The sequence below is a fragment of the Podarcis liolepis genome (assembly GCF_965112155.1).
Source record: "Podarcis liolepis genome assembly, chromosome: 10".
NCBI lineage: Eukaryota > Metazoa > Chordata > Lepidosauria > Squamata > Lacertidae > Podarcis > Podarcis liolepis.
This window is the reverse complement of record NC_139562.1, coordinates 12,592,579-12,612,066: the sequence shown is the minus strand read 5'-3', so window position 1 is coordinate 12,612,066 and position 19,488 is coordinate 12,592,579. Positions and strand designations below refer to the sequence as shown.

General features: G+C 44.8%; 1 protein-coding gene across 16 annotated transcripts in view; it reads left to right on the top strand.

Moving 5' to 3' along the window:
• The first annotated feature begins 4,439 nt into the window (after window positions 1–4,439).
• Window positions 4,440–19,488, top strand: part of ABCC9 (ATP binding cassette subfamily C member 9) — a 93,541-nt gene continuing 78,492 nt past the window's right edge. For 8 of the 16 annotated variants that reach the window (XM_083460927.1, XM_083460926.1, XM_083460925.1 and 5 more), the window contains exons 1-6: window positions 7,245–7,432; window positions 10,960–11,122; window positions 11,926–12,067; window positions 14,215–14,336; window positions 15,283–15,449; window positions 16,769–17,011. In XM_083460927.1, the coding sequence (XP_083317053.1) occupies window positions 10,978–11,122; window positions 11,926–12,067; window positions 14,215–14,336; window positions 15,283–15,449; window positions 16,769–17,011 (819 nt within the window). In that variant the 5' untranslated portion in view covers window positions 7,245–7,432; window positions 10,960–10,977. Of the gene's footprint in view, window positions 4,622–7,173; window positions 7,433–8,048; window positions 8,170–10,959; window positions 11,123–11,925; window positions 12,068–14,214; window positions 14,337–15,282; window positions 15,450–16,768; window positions 17,012–19,488 lie in introns of those variants that run through there. The other 8 variants (XM_083460923.1, XM_083460922.1, XM_083460934.1 and 5 more) reach the window with 5 other exon arrangements.

Below are 19,488 nucleotides of genomic sequence, written 5' to 3'. Positions count from 1 at the left end.
TCAACTGAATAGAATCTGAATCACATGCACCACAAGGCCTATGCAGCCTCAACTTAAGATGGCTCCCCAGCCTGGCTTTGCACTGCAAAGTTTGCAGCAGCACGTGCAACAAAATGGCGTCCAGCATTCAAAAAACCCCTCAGCTTGCATTAACTAGCCACACACAAGGGATGCAAGCTCCACCCTCAGTCATTCTTAGACTTCTTATTGGGTGAGCAACACAGCCAAGCAACACAGTTGGAGCCTCCCTCCTCCCTGGCCGGCAGGGAGGGAGGGAGAGGAGCTGCTTCCTTTGAAATTTAAGGGACATCATTTAAGGGACATTTAAGGGACATCCATCAATAAGGGACAGCAGCAGAACATGGCGCTGGAATAAGGGACTGTCCCTTCAAATAAGGGACACTTGACAGCTATGCTTTGAATTCAGCCAGTAGGGAGGTCTTGGTGCACCCTATGTTGGGTTGCTCCCCATCTACAAGGTCCATGTGAATTCTGTGCTTGATGTTTAAAAGAATCTCTTGTGCCCCAAGACTTGAGGGCAGGGAATGGGATATCGTGGGGTGGGGTGGAAAGAGAATCGGGCTGATGTCCTCGACCTAAAGCTGTGCTAAATCATGGGTTTTCCCATTAACTCCATAGGCAGCTCTCACTTTCTCCTCAGGGAGGCAAAATGGGGGGCAAATTGGCAGCAAAAACTGGCTCTGCGTTGCTGTCTAACTGAGCTACAGTGCCATAATGATTCTTTTAGGGTCTATAGGTTTCAGAGTCCATTCCTGAGCTTTCTCCTGCACCGTTCAGCTGCCACAAACCCAGTAGGACTCCCTATCTATCTTTCAGTCTCCTCTCTGAGAGGCTCTGGAGAGGCAGCAAATCTTAGCAAAGTGGCTGAACCTCATGATCCCTTGCAATGTTGCAGAGGATCGTGAGGCAAACAGCTCATGGATCAGTTGCTCTCCTTGGTTCTCTGTGCTTCTCTCCAGACAGGACAACCATCCACTAACAATAGCACCTTGTTGGGATGCAGACTTGGTTTATTGGCCCTCACCCAACCTGTTACTGCCTCTAGTCACTGGCCCAGTGCCTGCACAGCCTTGCCGGATTTGTATGGTAGAGCTGCATAACTTTTGCATATTGATGACCCTGTGCTCCATATCCCCAGATGACACCTCTCTGTAGCTTCACAGGGATGTTAAAGAGAATGATGGACAAGGTGGAACCAAGGCATAACTTCCATGGGGCGGAGAGAAATTCCCCTAATGCCTTTTTATTTTTTAAAAATAAGTCTTTATTGTTTTAAAATACAGTCATACAACAAAGGTAAGTATAACAATATTGGGTACAAAGAAAGAAAAAGAGATAAAGATAAAGAAAAAAGAAGTCATCGCATCAAAAAGGGCAAAAAAGGGTTTAAAGATATCGAAACAAAGGAAAAATAATAATAAAGAAAGAACCAGATATTTATACAACATCATGTCTTATCCGATAAAGTTTTCTGTAAAAAACAACTTCTAGTCGTTCTCATTATACTTTTTCTATTGTCATGGTGATGCACTATGTCATGCAACTGGTTTCCTTGAAGATAAGACTTGACCATTTGCTCCAGTCTGCTCTTATCTTCATGGGATTCAGATGTCGTAATAAGGGAAATATTATCCAAATGATCTTCTCACAGGATGATGGATAAGGTAAAGTCACACAGCGTTGGGACGAGGCCATTTCAGTGCTAAACTCAGATGTAAATTACCACAACTTTTGGAGCCTTTTGTGAGGTTTAAATAGGATGAGGTGCTTTGAGAACATGCACCGAAAGCATTCCCAGGAGGAGTCAAAACCCATTGCAAAACCCTGGACCGCTAAGCTGCCTGCAGCAGCCAACAGGGCAAATCCCAGCACCTCCTTCTGTACAAATGAAGTAGTACAGGCCCAAGGAAAACAACGGTGGTTAGTGGATGCGGGTGGCGCTGAGGTCTAAACCACTGAGCCTCTTGAGCATGCCGATCAGAAGGTCGGCAGTTCGAATCCCTGCGATGGGGTGAGCTGCTGTTGCTCGGTCCCTACTCCTGCCAACCTAGCAGTTTGAAAGCACGTCAAAGTGCAAGTAGATAAATAGGTACCACTCTGGCGGGAAGGCAAACGGTGTTTCTGTGAGCTGCTCTGGTTTGCCAGAAGTGGCTTAGTCATGCTGGCCACATGACCAGCTGTACGCCGGCTCCCTCGGCCGTAATAAGGGATGTCGTAATAAGGGAAATATTATCCAAATGATCTTCTCACAGGATGATGGATATTGTAAAGTCACACAACTTTGGGACGAACCCTGTAAAAGAGGAAGAAACCTTTGGCTCAAAGGCCGCATCCTGTTCTGTGCAGCCTTCCAGGGACCAACGTCAGTGGTGGGCATTTTCCTTTCTCTCTTCCCCCAAATGCTGCCAAGGTATTCATGGTAGGGAGTTCAGTGAGAGGGGAAGAAGTATTTTACCTTCTCCGCCCCTCAACAAACAACAGTTCCCACTGAAAACCACATCCTCCTGTCACCTTAGTGCAGGCTTCCTCAAACTCGGCCCTCCAGATGTTTTTGGCCTACAACTTCCATGATCCCTAGCTAGCAGGTCCGGTGGTCAGGGATGATGGGAAATGTAGTCTCAAAACATCTGGAGGGCTGAGTTCAAGGAAGCCTGCCCTAGTGGAGCCAATCTTGGTGGAGCGTGCATTTGGCACTAAATTTAAGCAGAGCCAAGCACCAGCCCCACTGCAAAGCTGAAATATACTCAGAATCGAGTGTGGATTTCATGCTCTTTATTCAGCTCATAGTAGTGAGGAATGGAAGTTCCCCCGAAATGTCTGCTTTATATACATTATTTACACAATGGGCCCCACATGATTGGCTAGTTCCGGGATTCTCCTGTAGGCCAACCAGGTTGCGGATTCACTTCCACCTGGAGCTGGATTGGGTGGCTCCTGCAGATCAATCAGACTGCTGCCTTCTGGATCCTATTCTTCTAGGACCAATCAGACTGCTGCATTCTGAATCCTATTGTTCTAGGACCAATCAGACTGCTGCAATTTGGATCCTATTCAACTCAGTACATAACAAAAACAATACTGTAGTACCTCTGGATGCGAACGGAATCCGTTCTGGAGCCCCGTTCGCATCCTGAAGCGAACACAATGCACATCTGGGCATGCGCGGGTCGCAATTTGCGCTTCCATGCATGCGCGCGACGTCATTTTGAGCGTCTGCACATACACGAGCAGCGAAACCCGGAAGTAACGTGTTCCGTTACTTCTGAGTCGCCGCGGAGCGTAACCTGAAAACTCTCAACCTGAAGCATATTTAGTACAAACAAGCTTTCCAGGTCATGTGGCCAGCATGACTAAACCACTTCTGGCACAAAGGAACACCGTGACGGAAACCAGAGCTCATGGAAACACTGTTTACCTTCCTGCCACAGCAGTACCTATTTATCTACTTGCACCGGTGTGCTTCTGAACTGCTAGGTTGGCAGGAGCTGGGACAGAGCAACGGGAGCTCACTCTATCGCTGGGATTCAAATCACCAACCTTTGGATCAGCAAGCCCAAGAGGCTCAGTGGTTTAGACCACAGTGCCACCTGTTCCTGTGTAATAAAGAGGTCTATATGTACACACACTATGCTCCACCACTTTGATGCACATACGTTCATACTGAATCTGAAACAAACCACTTTAAATAGATAAACATTTAAGCATTGATAAAAATCTATATAAATATAATATAAATTATGCTAATAATGTTTCCTCAGCGGTGGAAAAGTTGTCAGGTAATTCCAAATTAAACTTTTGTTCCTTATGACTTGACAAAGGGAAATCGTGTTTCTTTAAATTGCTGTTCCCACCACCCCATCTCCTAGTTTTCACTAGATCTGGATGTTTTGCCATTTTCACAACACCCTGTGAAGCCATCCTCTTTCAATGGGAATTTGAGCAGATCGCAAATGATGTTAGGGCTGCATTTCATAGATTTCCAACTAAAGGGATATTAGTGGGTTGAACCTCATCTGATATCGCCTTTAATCACATATGTGTCTTTTCCGAGAGCACTTTAATTGTGTGGTCTTCCTTGCCTGTAATTTTCCTATTGTGAAGCATCTTGCAACATATCTGTATGCCGGGCAGTATACAAATAAAAACGAATGCTATTTGCATTGAAAACTCTTAAAGAATAAACAAGTATGCACACAATCCATTTAGATGTGCGTGCAAACCAGGAACCCGATAGCGTGTCTAGTGTACCTATAGAAATCCAGCTGTGCCAATGTGTCTAATCTGCTCCAGCTCCACAGAAAGCGTTTTATTTTGCTTTCTTTTTAAGCCAGAGAAGGAGAGTGCCCTCATCTCACCCCTGGAGGAGGTCAGATGGCTGAAGCATAAAGCTTGCACATTAATGGGAACGGCATTGTCTTCGCAAGCGCTTAAATGACAGCTTTGGTTGTTCTCTGCTTTCCCCGTCTGCATGCTCTGAGCCGGCGGCAGAAGGCAGTGTGTCTTGCTCCATAAACCTCATGCTGCAGTCTTGAGAGATGGCATCCCTGGGGAGCCATCTCTGTGTTCACCCGGGTTCCTCGGATTGCCGCAATAGATCCCGGTAAGCCCTTTTCAATAGGCGAATGGGGACGGCAGGGAGGAAAGCGCGAGGCAGAGGGGGGGTAGAGAGAGATGGGATTGCAATTGCGAACTTGGAAGGTTTGCTGTAGCATGAACGTCACACAAAATGTTTCAGGCAATGCAGCGCACATTTGCGGAGAGCTCATGACAATTACACAGGCACCAGGCACTCTGATGCCGGTCGCATTTCCCATGCGCTAGAGGCGATCTGAGAAAAGGGGTCTCCTAGTTTCTTCAAACTCTGTTACGCGAAGAATAAAGTTAGGGAGCATGCAGAAAACAGCTAGGCAAATGCAGCACTGTTTTCACAAGGTGCTAAAAATCATGGGGTTTCTCCAGTGTAGCACCGACTTACAGCTACTTAGCAGCATATATAAATAGATAGGAGGTGCACAGGAAAAAAAAACAGTTCCTTTTGGCCAAACTAGACTAATTTTTTAATATATAGATTTAATTATATTCCCGAAACAATGACACCAGTTCAGTGTAAAAATATGCAGTTGTAATAATGGTTATTGTTGAAAATAGAAGAGGATGTCAGAAATGATTAAAATGCGAGGTGTCATGTGTATAGAGTGGTACCTCAGGTTAAGTACTTAATTCGTTCTGGAGGTCCGTTCTTGACCTGAAACTGTTCTTAACCTGAAGCACCACTTTAGCTAATGGGGCCTCCTGCCACCGCCACGCCGCCGGAGCACAATTTCTGTTCTCATCCTGAAGCAAAGTTCTTAACCTGAAGCACTATTTCTGGGTTAGTGGAGTCTGTAACCTGAAGCGCCTGTAACCTGAAGCGTATGTAACCCAAGGTACCACCGTATTTCATAACATGAAATGGGAATGGATCAAACATCCGTACTATACAGGTTCAACTATGAAGTAACCATGGCAGACGGCTTAATATGCAAACAAAAATTAATTGGGTAAAATCTGTGGCAAGGCCATCTTTTTTAAAAAAACAAAACCGAAAACCTTCCCTTGGGTGTTCCCCAGTTGATGCCTCCCACCTGTGGAGCCAGGCAGCTCACATGACCCTGGCCCTGCCTTGCACCCTCCTTGAGTGTTTTCCCTGGCTGGAATGTGTCCTTGAATTCCGATTATGCCTCTCGCTTGCCTGGATGGTGGACAAAGAGGGGGCATGTGAACGGGCACAGAAACTAGCCTACTGTACAAAGGTAGAATTTACATGAGTTGCCCCACCCACTTTTGCTTCTGGCTCCGCCCATGACTGACAAGTGGCCCTTGAAAGGTGGCCCGGAAGGGAATGTGGCCAATGAGCTTAAAGAAAGTGCTCATCACCCCTGCTATAAGGCAAACTCGGCCCTCCAGATGTTTTGGGACTACAACTCCCATGATCCCTAGCTAACAAGACCCGTGGTCAGGGATGATGGGAATTGTAGTCCCAAAACATATGGAGGGCTGAATTTGCCTATGCCTGGTCTACTCACTTTGCCTAATAATAGGGCCGGCTCTGAGCCTTTCCGAGTTTGCCTATGCTTTTTATAAGGGGTGGGGCTTGTCTATTCTCCTGCAGAATTACATGCCACAGTTGTGCCATTGCTGAAAACTGCTATCACCGGGTTCTGACTTGGGTTTTTTTATTTTTTATTTTTGCTGGTTTGGCTCCCTGTTTCCCTACTACAGTGGTACCTCGGGTTACATAAGCTTCAGGTTACAGACTCCGCTAACCCAGAAATATTACCTTGGGTTAAGAACTTTGCTTCAGGATGAGAAGAGAAATCGCATGGCGGCAGCAGGAGGCCCCATTAGCTAAAGTGGTGCTTCAGGTTAAGAACAGTTTCAGGTTAAGAACAGACCTCCGGAACGAATTAAGTACTTAAGCCGAGGTACATATTATCATTTGTTATTTAAATGTTGTTCAATAACAGCAACAGCAGCATTTTGGGGCTTTCCAGTCAGGAAGATTTGAAAGGGACAAGGTGCCTTACCAAAGGGGGGAACACATCATCCTTGGAAATGAAGTCCTAATTATTATGATTTAGCCGCTTTTGGTACAGCTGAGGGAGAAACCCGATTCAGTTTGCATCTGTAGGTGAACCTACATAATCTGCGCATTCTGAAACAGCCTGTGAACTGAAAAGCAGCCCAGCCATCCATAAAAATCCACACTTTCCTGAATATTGTAATACATTTCTCTGGCCAAGTAATGTGTCTAAGAATACACACACTAGGGTAAAGTGTGCATAACGCTGGGGGAAATAGGATGTATAAAATGCATGGTAGAAGGTGGAAACTGCTTTGCAAAAATGTGTATATTGGGCAAAACTGCATGGAAAGATGTGTCTATAAGGAGAGAGGTGCAAGAAAATGCTGGTGAATTTTCACGAGGACTTTTTAATATATAAAACGATCACAAAACGATGGAAGAAATGTGGGGAACTGAACTTAAAATGAGAAACCAAAATTGGCAGGTTCTCCCATCCCTCTCCCTTGGGTACCCTTCATTCAGTGCAGAGGAAGGAGGAATTTGTATGATAAAAACCCATATAAAGTGTGATTCTTTTAAGCTTGCTCGTCTCTCTCCCTAGTTTCCTTCCCGCCACAGTGCCTGTGTGAGAAAGACGCAAGAAGAATCTCTTCACTTTGGAAACCCGATAGGAGGCAGCAGCTGACCTCCCCATCACCAGCCTAAAAATAAGCCACTCTGGGTCTTGCTTGTGTCTGCTTCCTCCAGAGGAGCAGATCTCCTCCGCCTCCGTGATCCGGGTCCCACCTGGAGAAGTGTGCCTTGGCATTCTGTACAAAGTGTGTGCGTGTGTGTTTGTTTGGGAAGGTAAGTAATTCTACAACCGGGTTTGATCTGCGATTGAAAATGCTGTCTGCTCCTAAACTTTTCCCTCCTCTTCCTTGGAAGAAAGTCGTCTCTCCCCTCCCCTCCCCAGCCCCAAACTCCTTCTCAGCTTCTCTAGGGTTTGACACTGGGAGCTGTTTTAACATTTTATTTACAGTTTCCGACCTAGAGATCACTTTTGCTCTCTTGTATTGTTTAGACTGGGTGGGTGAGAGATTTCTTTTTCTGAAACTGGTTACAACGCACAAAACCTGATGGCAGCACAGAATCACGGAATAATGAAACCAGGGACTGTACAAGTGTGTGCATTAAGCTTTTTGTAAAAACAAAGGGGGGGGGGAGAGTATTTGTATAGTTGGTAATATATAGTTGCGCATGTTACTTTGTAGTGTCGTTTTAATGCCTTTGTACACAACTATGACAATAAGTCTGTGCTTTTTCTTAACACACTTACTTCACAATCCAGCTAAAGATGTTCAGCGTATTTGCAGCATATTCCGAAGTATTTTCACCTCGAAATAAGATCCACTTTACGTCCTATCGAGTTTAATGGGGTTTACTTTGCCTGTGAGTGGGTATACTATTGCTTTCTCTTCAGGGTGTGTGTGTAGGATTGCAGCCTTTTGGATTTTTTGTTGATGTCAATCAGAATGAATTCAGCACATGTTTAACTTCTCTCACCGAAATCAGCTAGAGAGAAGAGGACTTAATTTTGGCAGGTTCGTGTCCGGGGTGATTTAGGTCCGTGGCACATAATCCAAACTCTGGAGAAAGAGGGGAAAAAACAATTTCAACTCAATCTGACTCACAGTAAAACCACGGAAAGTAATGAACCTCAGTTATTCATATCCAGTAACTTCAATGGGTCTACTCTGAGTAAGACTAGCATGGCATACTACCCAGTGTTATAGGTTCCATACAAGTTTGGACATGCACATTAAATATAAATGGTTAATACTGTTCAGGGTTGAGAGGGAAGCAGTTAAGAATAGTTTGTGTTATTAGTATCTGAGATATTATCAAAATCTAAATCCTTGTAAGATTTTTAATTTTTTTTTAAAGTAGCCACCAGCAGTTAACACATACATAATTCTTTATCTGGGAAATGCAAATTGGTAACGGTGAGATGTTATTTAATCATAACTCCCCATAAGTCAGCATGGGTTGTATGGGATATGTTGAAGATATTTTCTTAATACTCTCTGGCTTTTTTCAACACAGCCCAAGCAACTCATGATGATTTGTTGGGAGTTCTGATTAAATAACATCTCACCGTTAGCAATTTGCGTTTCCCAGATAAAGAATTCTGGCCACAGAGTCTGTGGTGGATGTGAGTTGGAGCTAGAGATCCGGGTGAAATTTGATTCAGTTTGCATTTAAAAGTGAACCTATCTATATCTGCATTTTCTGGAACAATATTTGAACTCTGGAACACAGCCATATTTCAAAATTCGCACTTCCCCAAATTTTGCAATGCATTTCTCCAGTAATGAAGCATGAATACAAGGATGAGGAGTGCGTAACAATGCAGGCATTTGAGGGAAAAGCATTCAAAAATGTCTTCTTAGATGAATGTTTATACAAAAAATGTGTTTATTAGGAGCATTTCTCACCAAAATGCTGGCGAATTTTCATGACAACTCTTTGAAACAAACAGACAAGCAAGCAAGGAAGCAAGCAAACAAACAATAGCAAATGGATGTGGAGAATTGAATTTAAGATTGGAAAAGTGAGAAACTGAGAGAAACCGAAATTGCCATAGGCTCCCATCCCTGTTCATATGATAGACAACGCTGCACATACTGTATATTATTAATCCAGGTTTCCTAAAGTCGCCAGCACATAAGCAGATACATTCAAGAATGCATATAATGGTTAAAAAAAATATGTATTAACATTATGCTGTAGAAATATAGTACAGCACAGGGCTCAACTCTTTTATACAGTGGTACCTCGCAAGATGAATGCCTCGCAAGACGAAAAACGCACAAGACGAAAGAGTTTTCCATTTTTTGAGTCGTTCCGCAAGACGAATTTCCCTATGGGCTTGCTTCGCAAGACGAAACGTCTTGCGAGTTCTTGCGAGTTTGTTTCCTTTTTCTTAAAGCCGCTAAGCCGTTAATAGCCGCTAAGCCGCTAATAGCCGTGCTTCGCAAGACGAAAAAACCGCAAGACGAAGAGACTCGCGGAACGGATTGATTTCGTCTTGCGAGGCACCACTGTATATGCGTTATGTACACAATATACGCCTTTATTTTGTGCACGTTAGCATATAATTTACTGCTCAGGATTTGCTATCTACCAATCCATCTTTGCTGGCGGCAGGGAGCATATTGGGTTTGGTATCAGAGCTAAATAATTCTGTGAACCACCCTGAGACCTCGGAGTATAGGGTGGTATATTAACAACAACAACAACAAAAACAAAAACAACCTCTTTTTCTCAGTCTATCCTACCTTACAGCCTTGTTATGAAGGTACCTGGACTGTGTTTGCCAGTCTGAGCCTCTTGGAGCATTGTGGTCTTGTGAGGGGAATAAGGGTGCCCGAACTCCTCTCAGCATCCTTAGCAAACTACAGCTCCCAGCCAACAGTGTGACGCGGCAGCTAAAAAAGCCAATGCAATTCTGGGCTGCATCAATAGGAGTATAGCATCTAGATCAAGGGAAGTAATAGTGCCACTGTATTTTGCTCTGGTCAGACCTCACCTGGAGTACTGTGTCCAGTTCTGGGCACCACAGTTCAAGAAGGACACTGACAAACTGGAACATGTCCAGAGGAGGGCAACCAAAATGGTCAAAAGCCTGGAAACGATGCCTTATGAGGAACGGCTAAGGGAGCTGGGCATGTTTAGCCTGGAGAAGAGGAGGTTAAGGGGTGATATGATAGCCATGTTCAAATATATAAAAGGATGTCACATAGAGGAGGGAGAACGGTTGTTTTCTGCTGCTCCAGAGAAGCGGACACGGAGCAATGGATGCAAACTACAAGAAAGAAGATTCCACCTAAACGTTAGGAAGAACTTCCTGACGTTAAACGTTAGGAAGAAATTCCCTGTTCGACAGTGGAATTTGCTGCCAAGGAGTGTGGTGGAGTCTCCTACTTTGGAGGTCTTTAAGCAGAGGCTTGACAACCATATGTCAGGAGTGCTCTGATGGTGTTTCCTGCTTGGCAGGGGGTTGGACTAGATGGCCCTTGCGGTCTCTTCCAACTCTATGATTCTATGATTCTATTCTATGATTCTATGAGTCTTTGGGGGAAGCCATGGCCATTAAAGTGGCATAATGGTGCTTTAAATGTTCGGTGCGGATATGGCTCAAGTTTTGGTCCTTTGCCCTGTAGGCCTTGTGCTGTTCTTCGTAGAGGCTCCTCTAGTCCTGTAATTCTTCAAAGATCTGATCTGTTTGCTAAGGACAGGTTTGTGTTTGGGCTAAGAAGCAAATAAATAAACACCCCAAAAAGTTTTCCCTGATGTTATCACAAACATTTGGTTTGCTTCCCTCTCGTCAGCGCAACTGAGTGGAAGCAATGAAAGTCGCATTTTGTGGCAACGACAACCCTTCTGCCTATAACATCAGCGCCGGCTTCTTAAAGAACGTCTGCTTTCTGGATGCCCTCAATTTGGTACCTCATGTTTTCCTCTTATTTATCACCTTTCCTATATTGTTCATTGGTAAGTAATACGGCTGAGAGCTTATGACCTGCTAAGTTATGTGCATTGTTGTTTGGAACATTCCTGTCTGAAATGTTTTTGTGTTGCTATATACAAGGCTTCCTCAAACTTGGCCCTCCAGATGTTTCTGGCCTACAACTCCCATGATCCCTAGCTAGCAGGACCAGTGGTCAGGGATGATGGGAATTGTAGTCTCAAAACATCTGGAGGGCCGAGGTTGAGGAAGCCTGCTCTATACCTATACAGTGGTACCTCGGGTTAAGTACTTAATTTGCTCTGGAGGTCCGTTCTTAACCTGAAACTGTTCTTAACCTGAAGCACCACTTTAGCTAATGGTGCCTCCTGCTGCCTCTGTGCCGCCACTGCACGATTTCTGTTCTCATCCTGAAGCAAAGTTCTTAACCCAAGGTAATATTTCTGGGTTAGCAGAGTCTGTAACCTGAAGCGTATGTAACCTGAAGCGTGTGTAACCTGAGGTACCACTGCATATGTACATGGGGTGGGTACTGAAAAACAGTCTTGATGACTCTTGGGGTACCTTTGAACTCTACCATTCTATGGTTGTATGAGTCTGCGAAATTCAAGAAAAGACAGAGAAGCTTCTGTAAAGAGTTATAGTAGAATTACTGTTAAAAAACCCTGCCTCCCAAGACCACTATGCCAGTGCGAGGTAATCAATGAAACTAAGCCAATCTGTCTGAAGTTCCTTCATGATGCTTTTATTGTCATTTGCTTCCAAAAGGGTCCAAGGGTTTTAGGAGTCCCCAGGAATATCTTTTGACGCTTATGTTTGTATGTTTCAGGATGGGGAAGTCAAAGCTCAAAAGTTCAGATCCATCACAACACTTGGCTTCACTTCCCCGGACACAACCTGCGATGGATCCTGACGTTCACCCTCCTGTTTGTGCACGTGTGTGAAATAGGAGAGGGCATCGTTTCAGATGCGTGAGTGCTTGGCTGCACATAGTTCAACTTTGGAACTTGCTCCAACAGTGATGGCCAGCAACCTTGATGGCTTTAAAAGAGGTTTAGGCAGATTCATGGAGGAGAGAGCTGTTGATGGCTACTAGGTTTCATGTCTATGTTTCACCTCCACAGTTGTGTTGGATGCCACAGGAGGGAGAAGGGCTATTGTCCTTGACTCTGGCTTGTGGGCAGCGGCAGAGCAAGCCGATTGGGCGCCTGGGCTGGTGCATGTGCCCTGCACCCAGGGGCAGGGCCGGCTGCCCACGGGGCAGGGCCAGCTGGGGCAGGACGCTCTGTGGGGCCTCTGAGGAGTCTGCCTGCCTCCTCCCACTCAGCCGCCCTACAGCTGATGGGGAGGTGACGGGCGGACCATTTGGGGCAGCGTGGAGCCCGTGGGTGCCCAAATCACCATGTCACTCCCAGGAGAGACGTGTGGCTCGGGCGCGCTGCAGGCTCCATGGTGAGTGCTGCCTGGCATTTTTGTCACCCCCTCAGTGGTGACACCCGGGTTCATCCGTGCCCACCGCACCCCCTTCCTCTGCCCCGCTTGCGGGTTTCCCACTGGCATCAAGTTGACCACTGTCGGAACAGGATACTGATCTACGGTGGGCCACTGACCTGATCTCTTACGTTCTTACAGAGTGGGAGAAAAAAATCCCTTGCTACTTGTGTAAAACCAAGCTCATAGCATTTCCCAAAGGATAGCAAACCTCTTTCTTCTTTGCTTCCTGAAGGGAAAAGGCACTGCCGTTCTATTTAACTTTCCCCAGCTACAACAGACACTGAGACAGAAATGCCAGCAGCAGGTGGAACATTTCACTTTCCTTGCTGTTGTTCGTCTCCCTCTTGAAACAGCAGGAGTTTCTAGGCCAGCATCCATCCCGCTTTTGTTTGCAGGGAGATGAGACAACGCCAACTATTTGTTCACACTGGTCTGTTTTCTGGGCAAAGCTGTGTCAAAGCAAGTGCTGTCTCATGTTTTCTGATGCGTTTCCCACCACTTTCCTTATTGCAAAAAGTCTGATCTTCTGGGAAAGGCGGCTTGTTGCGCAACAGCTCCATATCAGCATTTATTGCTCAACTTGAAGTTGCTGGTACAGTGTGTGATTGAATCCCACTCCGAAACAGGGAGGGTTTGGAGGTCCCCCACAATGGTCCTCGGACTGCCTAGTAGACTACAGCCAAGAAATGGAACACTTAGAGCTTCATCCTACCAGTGGCTGCTAGCCATGGCTGCTAGCTCTGCCTGCACCAGGGGTTGGCAAAGTGCGTGTGTGTGTATGTGTGCATGCATGCACAAATGCTATTTCCGGCGCTCCTTCTGGCGTGGAAGAGGTGTGCACAGCTTCCCATTGACTGCAGGAGCTTCCTGCAGTCAATGGGAAGCCGGCCAGCGTCGTGGAAGGGCGGTCCCCACTCTGCTCCAGGTTGGTTTAGCGTGGTGCACAGGAGCCAACCGAGCGGGTGGTGGGGGTCCCTGAGTGGGCAGTGGGGGTCCGTGGGCTGGTTAAACGACCCCCATGGGCTGCTTGTGGCCCATGGGCCTTAGGTTGCTGACCCCTGGCCTATACAGTCAAAGGCATTAAGCGTTTCTGAATTCTAGTTGTTGGAGACCACATCATAGGGGGAATGCTCTTGAGCTCACATCCTGCTTCCAGGTTTCCTACAGACATCTGGCTGGCCACAGGCTGCTGGTCTAGGTGGGCCATTGGGCTAAAGCTCATATTATCCTAATATCCTTGCTTTCTACCATCTTCCCGTGTGCTTTTTAGCAATATCCTACTCCAAGCTTCCCCAACCTTGTGGCTTCCAAAAGTTGTTGAACCACAACTCTTATGTCCCCTGACCATTGACCATGCTGCCTGAGCCTGTTGGGATTTGTTTTATTTATGCCATTAAATTTATATAACCATGTGATCGTAACAAAACAAAACAAAACAAAACCCACCTCAAAGCACTTTACAAAACAACATCTAGAGCCGGTCCTGTGGTGCCCAAGGCTGGCTAGTGAATCTTTTGAAGAGGTGAGATCTGAACAGGGGCTTCTGAGCTTTATAGCTTATCTGCTTGAACTTGATACTTGGCAATCCAGTCACATTTTTGACATCACCCTTGTTCCCCTGCAGACAGTTGAAGTCCCGCCACCTACATCTCTTCCTCCCTGCTATAATGGGATTTGTAGCGGCGACAACATCTATCGTTTATTACCACAATATTGAGACCTCAAATTTTCCAAAACTACTTCTGGGTAAGCGGTTGGTTTTTTGTTTTTGTTTTAAAAACCACACACTCTCTTTTCAGTGGGCTTTTTGAGCAAACTGGTGCAACCTAAGCCATGCTGGATTCCCTGCTGATAAATAAATATTTGTGCTGTGAGGAATAAAATGAGACACACGTGTGTTTTCCCTCTGTGGAAATGCATGGCAGAGACACAACAGCTAGAGAGGCTATGTACATTCCACAGAGCAGAAGACACCAGTGCATTGAGAAAAGGGCTTGCAGATTTAGGATAGCGATCTCGTTCACCCCCACACTGATGCACTTTAGATGCCTATTATATGTCAGCCTTGTTCAGTTGTCTCTAATGGATTGTATCCGACTCAGAGTAGACTCATCAAAATTAATGCACTTAAGTTAGCCACGTCCATTAAGATTGGTGGGCCTACTTTGAGTATGGCTAAAATGGAAAGCGTAATGCTGGTGGTCAACAAAAGAGGTTTAAAGACTGTCTCAAGGCAAATCTAAAAAAAATGTAGTATAAACACTGACAACTGGGAAACACTGGCCTGCGAGCGCTCCAGTTGGAGAGCAGCTTTTAACAAAGGTGTCATGGGCTTTGAAGACACTCAAACTCAGGACACAAGGGAGAAATGTGCTAAGAGGAAGGCATGCTTGGCAAATCCACAATGTGATCAACTCCTGCCCAGAAACCAATGTCCCCACTGTGGAAGGACGTGTGGATCCAGAAATGGCCTCCACAGTCACTTACGGACTCATTGTTAAAACCATGTTTATGGAAGACAATCGCCAAAGAAGAAGAAAAGCGTTGTAAACAACACACTGTTTCCATAACCTCTGTTTTTAAACTGGTTATATCCTCAGCAGACTCTGGACAGATTGATTGATTGATTGATAGATTAGAGATTAATGATACCTATGTATAACTAAGTGTTATTTCTTCCTTTGTGTCACAGCTCTGTTTCTGTACTGGGTCATGGCCTTTGTCACCAAAACTATCAAGCTGGTCAGATATTGCCAAGATGGGTTCAGCTTTCAGCAGCTGCGTTTCTGCATCACCGGACTGATGGTTGTGCTCTATGGGTTATTGATGGCAGTGGAGATCAACGTCATCCGTGTCAGGGTGTGTTCCGCTTGGCATAGATTTGATATAACTTTGCTGTGTTATCTACCAGCCACTGGCCAGTAGAGTGGAAGAGTTTAGCCCTTGCTGAAGTCAATCACTCCCATCATCTTCCAGCTCTTGGAGTGTTTACAGTGGTACCTCGGGTTAAGTACTTAATTCGTTCCGGAGGTCCGTTCTTAACCTGAAACTGTTAACCTGAAGCACCACGTTAGCTAATGGGGCCTCCCACTGCCGCCGCGCCACCGGAGCACAATTTCTGTTCTCATCCTGAAGCAAAGTTCTTAACCTGAAGCACTATTTCTGGGTTAGCGGAGTGTGTAACCTGAAGCGTATGTAACCTGAAGCGTATGTAACCCGAGGTACCACTATATTTTGAAATGATGGCTTACAGATTTAGGACCCTGTGAAAAACACACACACAAAAAGGTGCATCACGCAGAGGCTTTGAATTAGTGTGTATATCAACCTCCCCACTTCCCATGCACTATAGCAATGTTTCCAGACTTGAGTTTCCAGCTGATTGCTAGCTAGGCATGGGACTTGTAGTCCAAAACCAGCTGGAGACCCAAGTTTGGGAAACACTGCCCTATAGGAACTTCTTCTTGTGCAGCCCCTCCTCAGGTCTCTGCTGTGGAAATGTTCAGGGTGGCAGGAGAGGATATATTGTTCATTGATATCCTTCCTAATTTACGTTAGCAAGTTCCTTTACTTAGCAGAGTTATATTCCCCTTTTTACATGCACAGCAGATAGCTGGTTGCAAGATCATGTGAGCTTCTCACTATTATACAATTCAGTCTGTCTCAGATTGAATTGTACGTTCCTGGTCAGTTCCCTTAAATCCCTCTTAAAAGAATAAAGATGCCACAACCTTATTCAAAGTCAATAAAAGAAGTTTACTCACATCAGTTCACAGTTGGATTCCTGAAGGCAGACATAGTTACAAATATGTACATGTGGATCTACCCCATATGGGGGAATAATCCCTGTGCTTCTCAGGTGGTACCTCGGGTTAAGTACTTAATTCGTTCTGGAGGTCCGTTCTTAACCTGAAACTGTTCTTAACCTGAAGCACCACTTTAGCTAATGGGGCCTCCCGCTGCTGCTGCGTGATTTCTGTTCTCATCCTGAAGCAAAGTTCTTAACCTGAGGCACTATTTCTGGGTTAGTGGAGTCTGTAACCTGAAGCATATGTAACCTGAAGCGTATGTAACCCGAGGTACCACTGTATATAAATAAAATAAATAAATAAAAGAAATGGGGGGGGTTTAAAAAATCACCTGCCACTCAACTTGTTCTTTGTTGTTTTTATCTCCAGAAATATGTGTTTTTCACAGACCCTCAGAAAGTGAAGCCTCCCGAAGATCTACAGGATCTGGGTGTGAGGTTCCTGCAGCCTTTTGTCAACTTGCTCTCCAAAGCAACCTACTGGTGGATGAACCCACTTATCATATCAGCTCACAGGAAGCCTATTGACCTGAAGGCGATTGGGAAACTGCCGATCGCCATGCGAGCCCTTACAAACTACGTCCGCTTGAAAGATGCGTATGAGGAGCAAAAGGTAACTTCCTGAGCGGGAACAGAACCTGATTGTGACAGCCACTCGCTCTGCTTTTGATTCCTATAATGCCTCCAATAGTTGAGGTCGAACACAGCCATTGTGGCTGTTAGCCAACTGAGGCAATCTTACCTTCCAGTAATTTGTCTAACCCACTTTTAAAGCCACCCAAATTCATTCATCTTCCTTTTTTTTTTTAATGCAACATTACAACAAAAATTACAAACATTGAATCCAAAATAAAGCAGTACAAACAAGCAGAAACAAAAAACACAAAACACTAGAAAAAACAAACAAAAACCAAAAGCACATCTACAAATAAATCCATATCATCATTCTGATCGTAACATTATGTATACACATCTTGACTTCCTTCCTTTGTTCTAAGACCTCAAAATTTTTACTCTTTCTAAATTGTTGTGTCTAATGTAGACACTATCTTTATATGTTTTGCACCATTTTTCTCTTTCTTTAACCCTGCAAAGCTTCATTCGTTACATACCGATATACTTACTCCAGAACAATGTTTTTTCATATACTCTTTAGCACATCCCCATTCTTTTAATAATTTTAGGTCCGATTGTCCCCTTATGAATGCTGTGAGTCTTGCCAGATGTATATATTCACAAAATTTAATTTGCCATTCTTTCATTGATGGATTTTTTCTCCCTTTCCAATTTTTTGCTATGAGCATCCTGGCAGCTGTTGTCGCATAGAGGAATACTTTCCTTTGATTGTCAGGAATATCATTTGTGATTATACCTAAAAGGAATGCCTCCGGGTTTTTACTAAAAGATATTTTAAACATCTTTGTAGTGGTTGGGAGTTACTCGTGCGTAATCCTGCCCCGTTTGGGCATTAGATTGCCTGGTTAAACCCTCCGGACTGCACAGCCCATCTCAGCGTGGCTGCCCTTAGTCACTCATAGAATCTGTCTGTGGGCGTTTCTTAAAGCGCTGCCAACATAAGAGCTGTTTGACGCCCAAGCGTCTCCGCCTCTCACTGCGCGGGAGTCTCCTGCGCAGGGTGGGTGTGGGTAGCGGGGTGCCTGGGCTCTCCTCACTAACTTTCAGCGAAGAGTCCTGGAGCCTCTGCACCTCCTGGTCCCGTTGCTCTCCTGGATCCCTGGTGTTACACTTATTCCCTTCTCCTTCTTCCCAGCCGAGTCTCCCCCTAGCGCTGGGACCTTCTCCTGCAGAATCAGAGACCCTCTCCTTCTCCCATGCCTCTGATGTCAGTTCCCTGACAATCTTTTTGATTTCTTCATATATTTCATTCCAAAACTGTTTAATAGGTTGGCATTCCCACCACATGTGAAACATTGTTCCTATTTATTTCTTGCATCTTTGCAAATTTTAGCCAATTTTACCAGAGTTAAGTACCATTGGTACACCATTTTCATCAAATTTTCTCTAATTGTGTAACATGCGGTGAATTTAATATCACATTTCCATAATTTCTCCCATTGATCCAGTCGAATTCATCTTCATCGGATCCTTCACCAGAGATTTTTGAGGTCACCAGAGGTCAGATGGCCATTGCGTACCCCTCAACTGTCCTGATAAAATTGGGACATCCTGTTTTGGGGTCTCACGGTGCCCCAAAATGCCTAAGCTTGGGGGTAGATTGCATGCTTTTCATATCCAATCCTTGCCACACCTGCTTTGAAAAAGGAACTACAGGCAAATTTAGGAAAGTTCCGAAAATTATTCTACATCTGGGGGCCTGAGGCAGCTGCTAACTTTTGCCATTGTTTACACTGGTACCACAGACTTAAATTTCAGCGATCATGCTAGCTGTTACTCATGCATAGCCGGTTTATAAGGTTTCTGAGGAGAGAAGGATTAAGCCAAACTGTTCCTGTATAAAATGGGACAGAGCTGGCCTTGAGTGCATTCCATCCCTTTGGAGAATGTAGGAGTCTGTTCTCCCCCAAAGCCTTCAGTGAAAGATGCTGAACATGAGGCTGTTAAATTATCTCAGACACAATTTTGTGGTGAGAATAACTCTTGTCAGCCTCAGGTTCATGGTCCTATATCAAAGCAATCTACCAAAGATCTGTTACTATAATAGCAGCGGTAATAATTCCATTTTTATTTAGTTGGCTATTTTCTAAAGTTCTATGTCACATTTATTCCAAGAGGAGTTTCAAGGCAGATTACAGGGTGTGAGGGTTGGGTGGGGGAGGGGATCAAATGAACAATAAACCAAACTAAAAGGATCCAAAGTCAAACCAAGAATAATGAATAGGGAGTGCCTTCAGCACAATCTCCATGTGGGAAGATTTTGGATAGTTAACTGAATGGACCGTCAGCTCCAATTTCTGTGAGTCCTGTTTCCAAAGGATAGTTGCCACTCCATTTTTCCTAAAGCAAAAATATAAATATAGAGGATCCCCTCAGGGGGGAAACAACAACATCTACAGTCAATTTGGAAGAATCAAATTATTATTTTTATTAGTAGAAGAGAAGAGTTTGGAT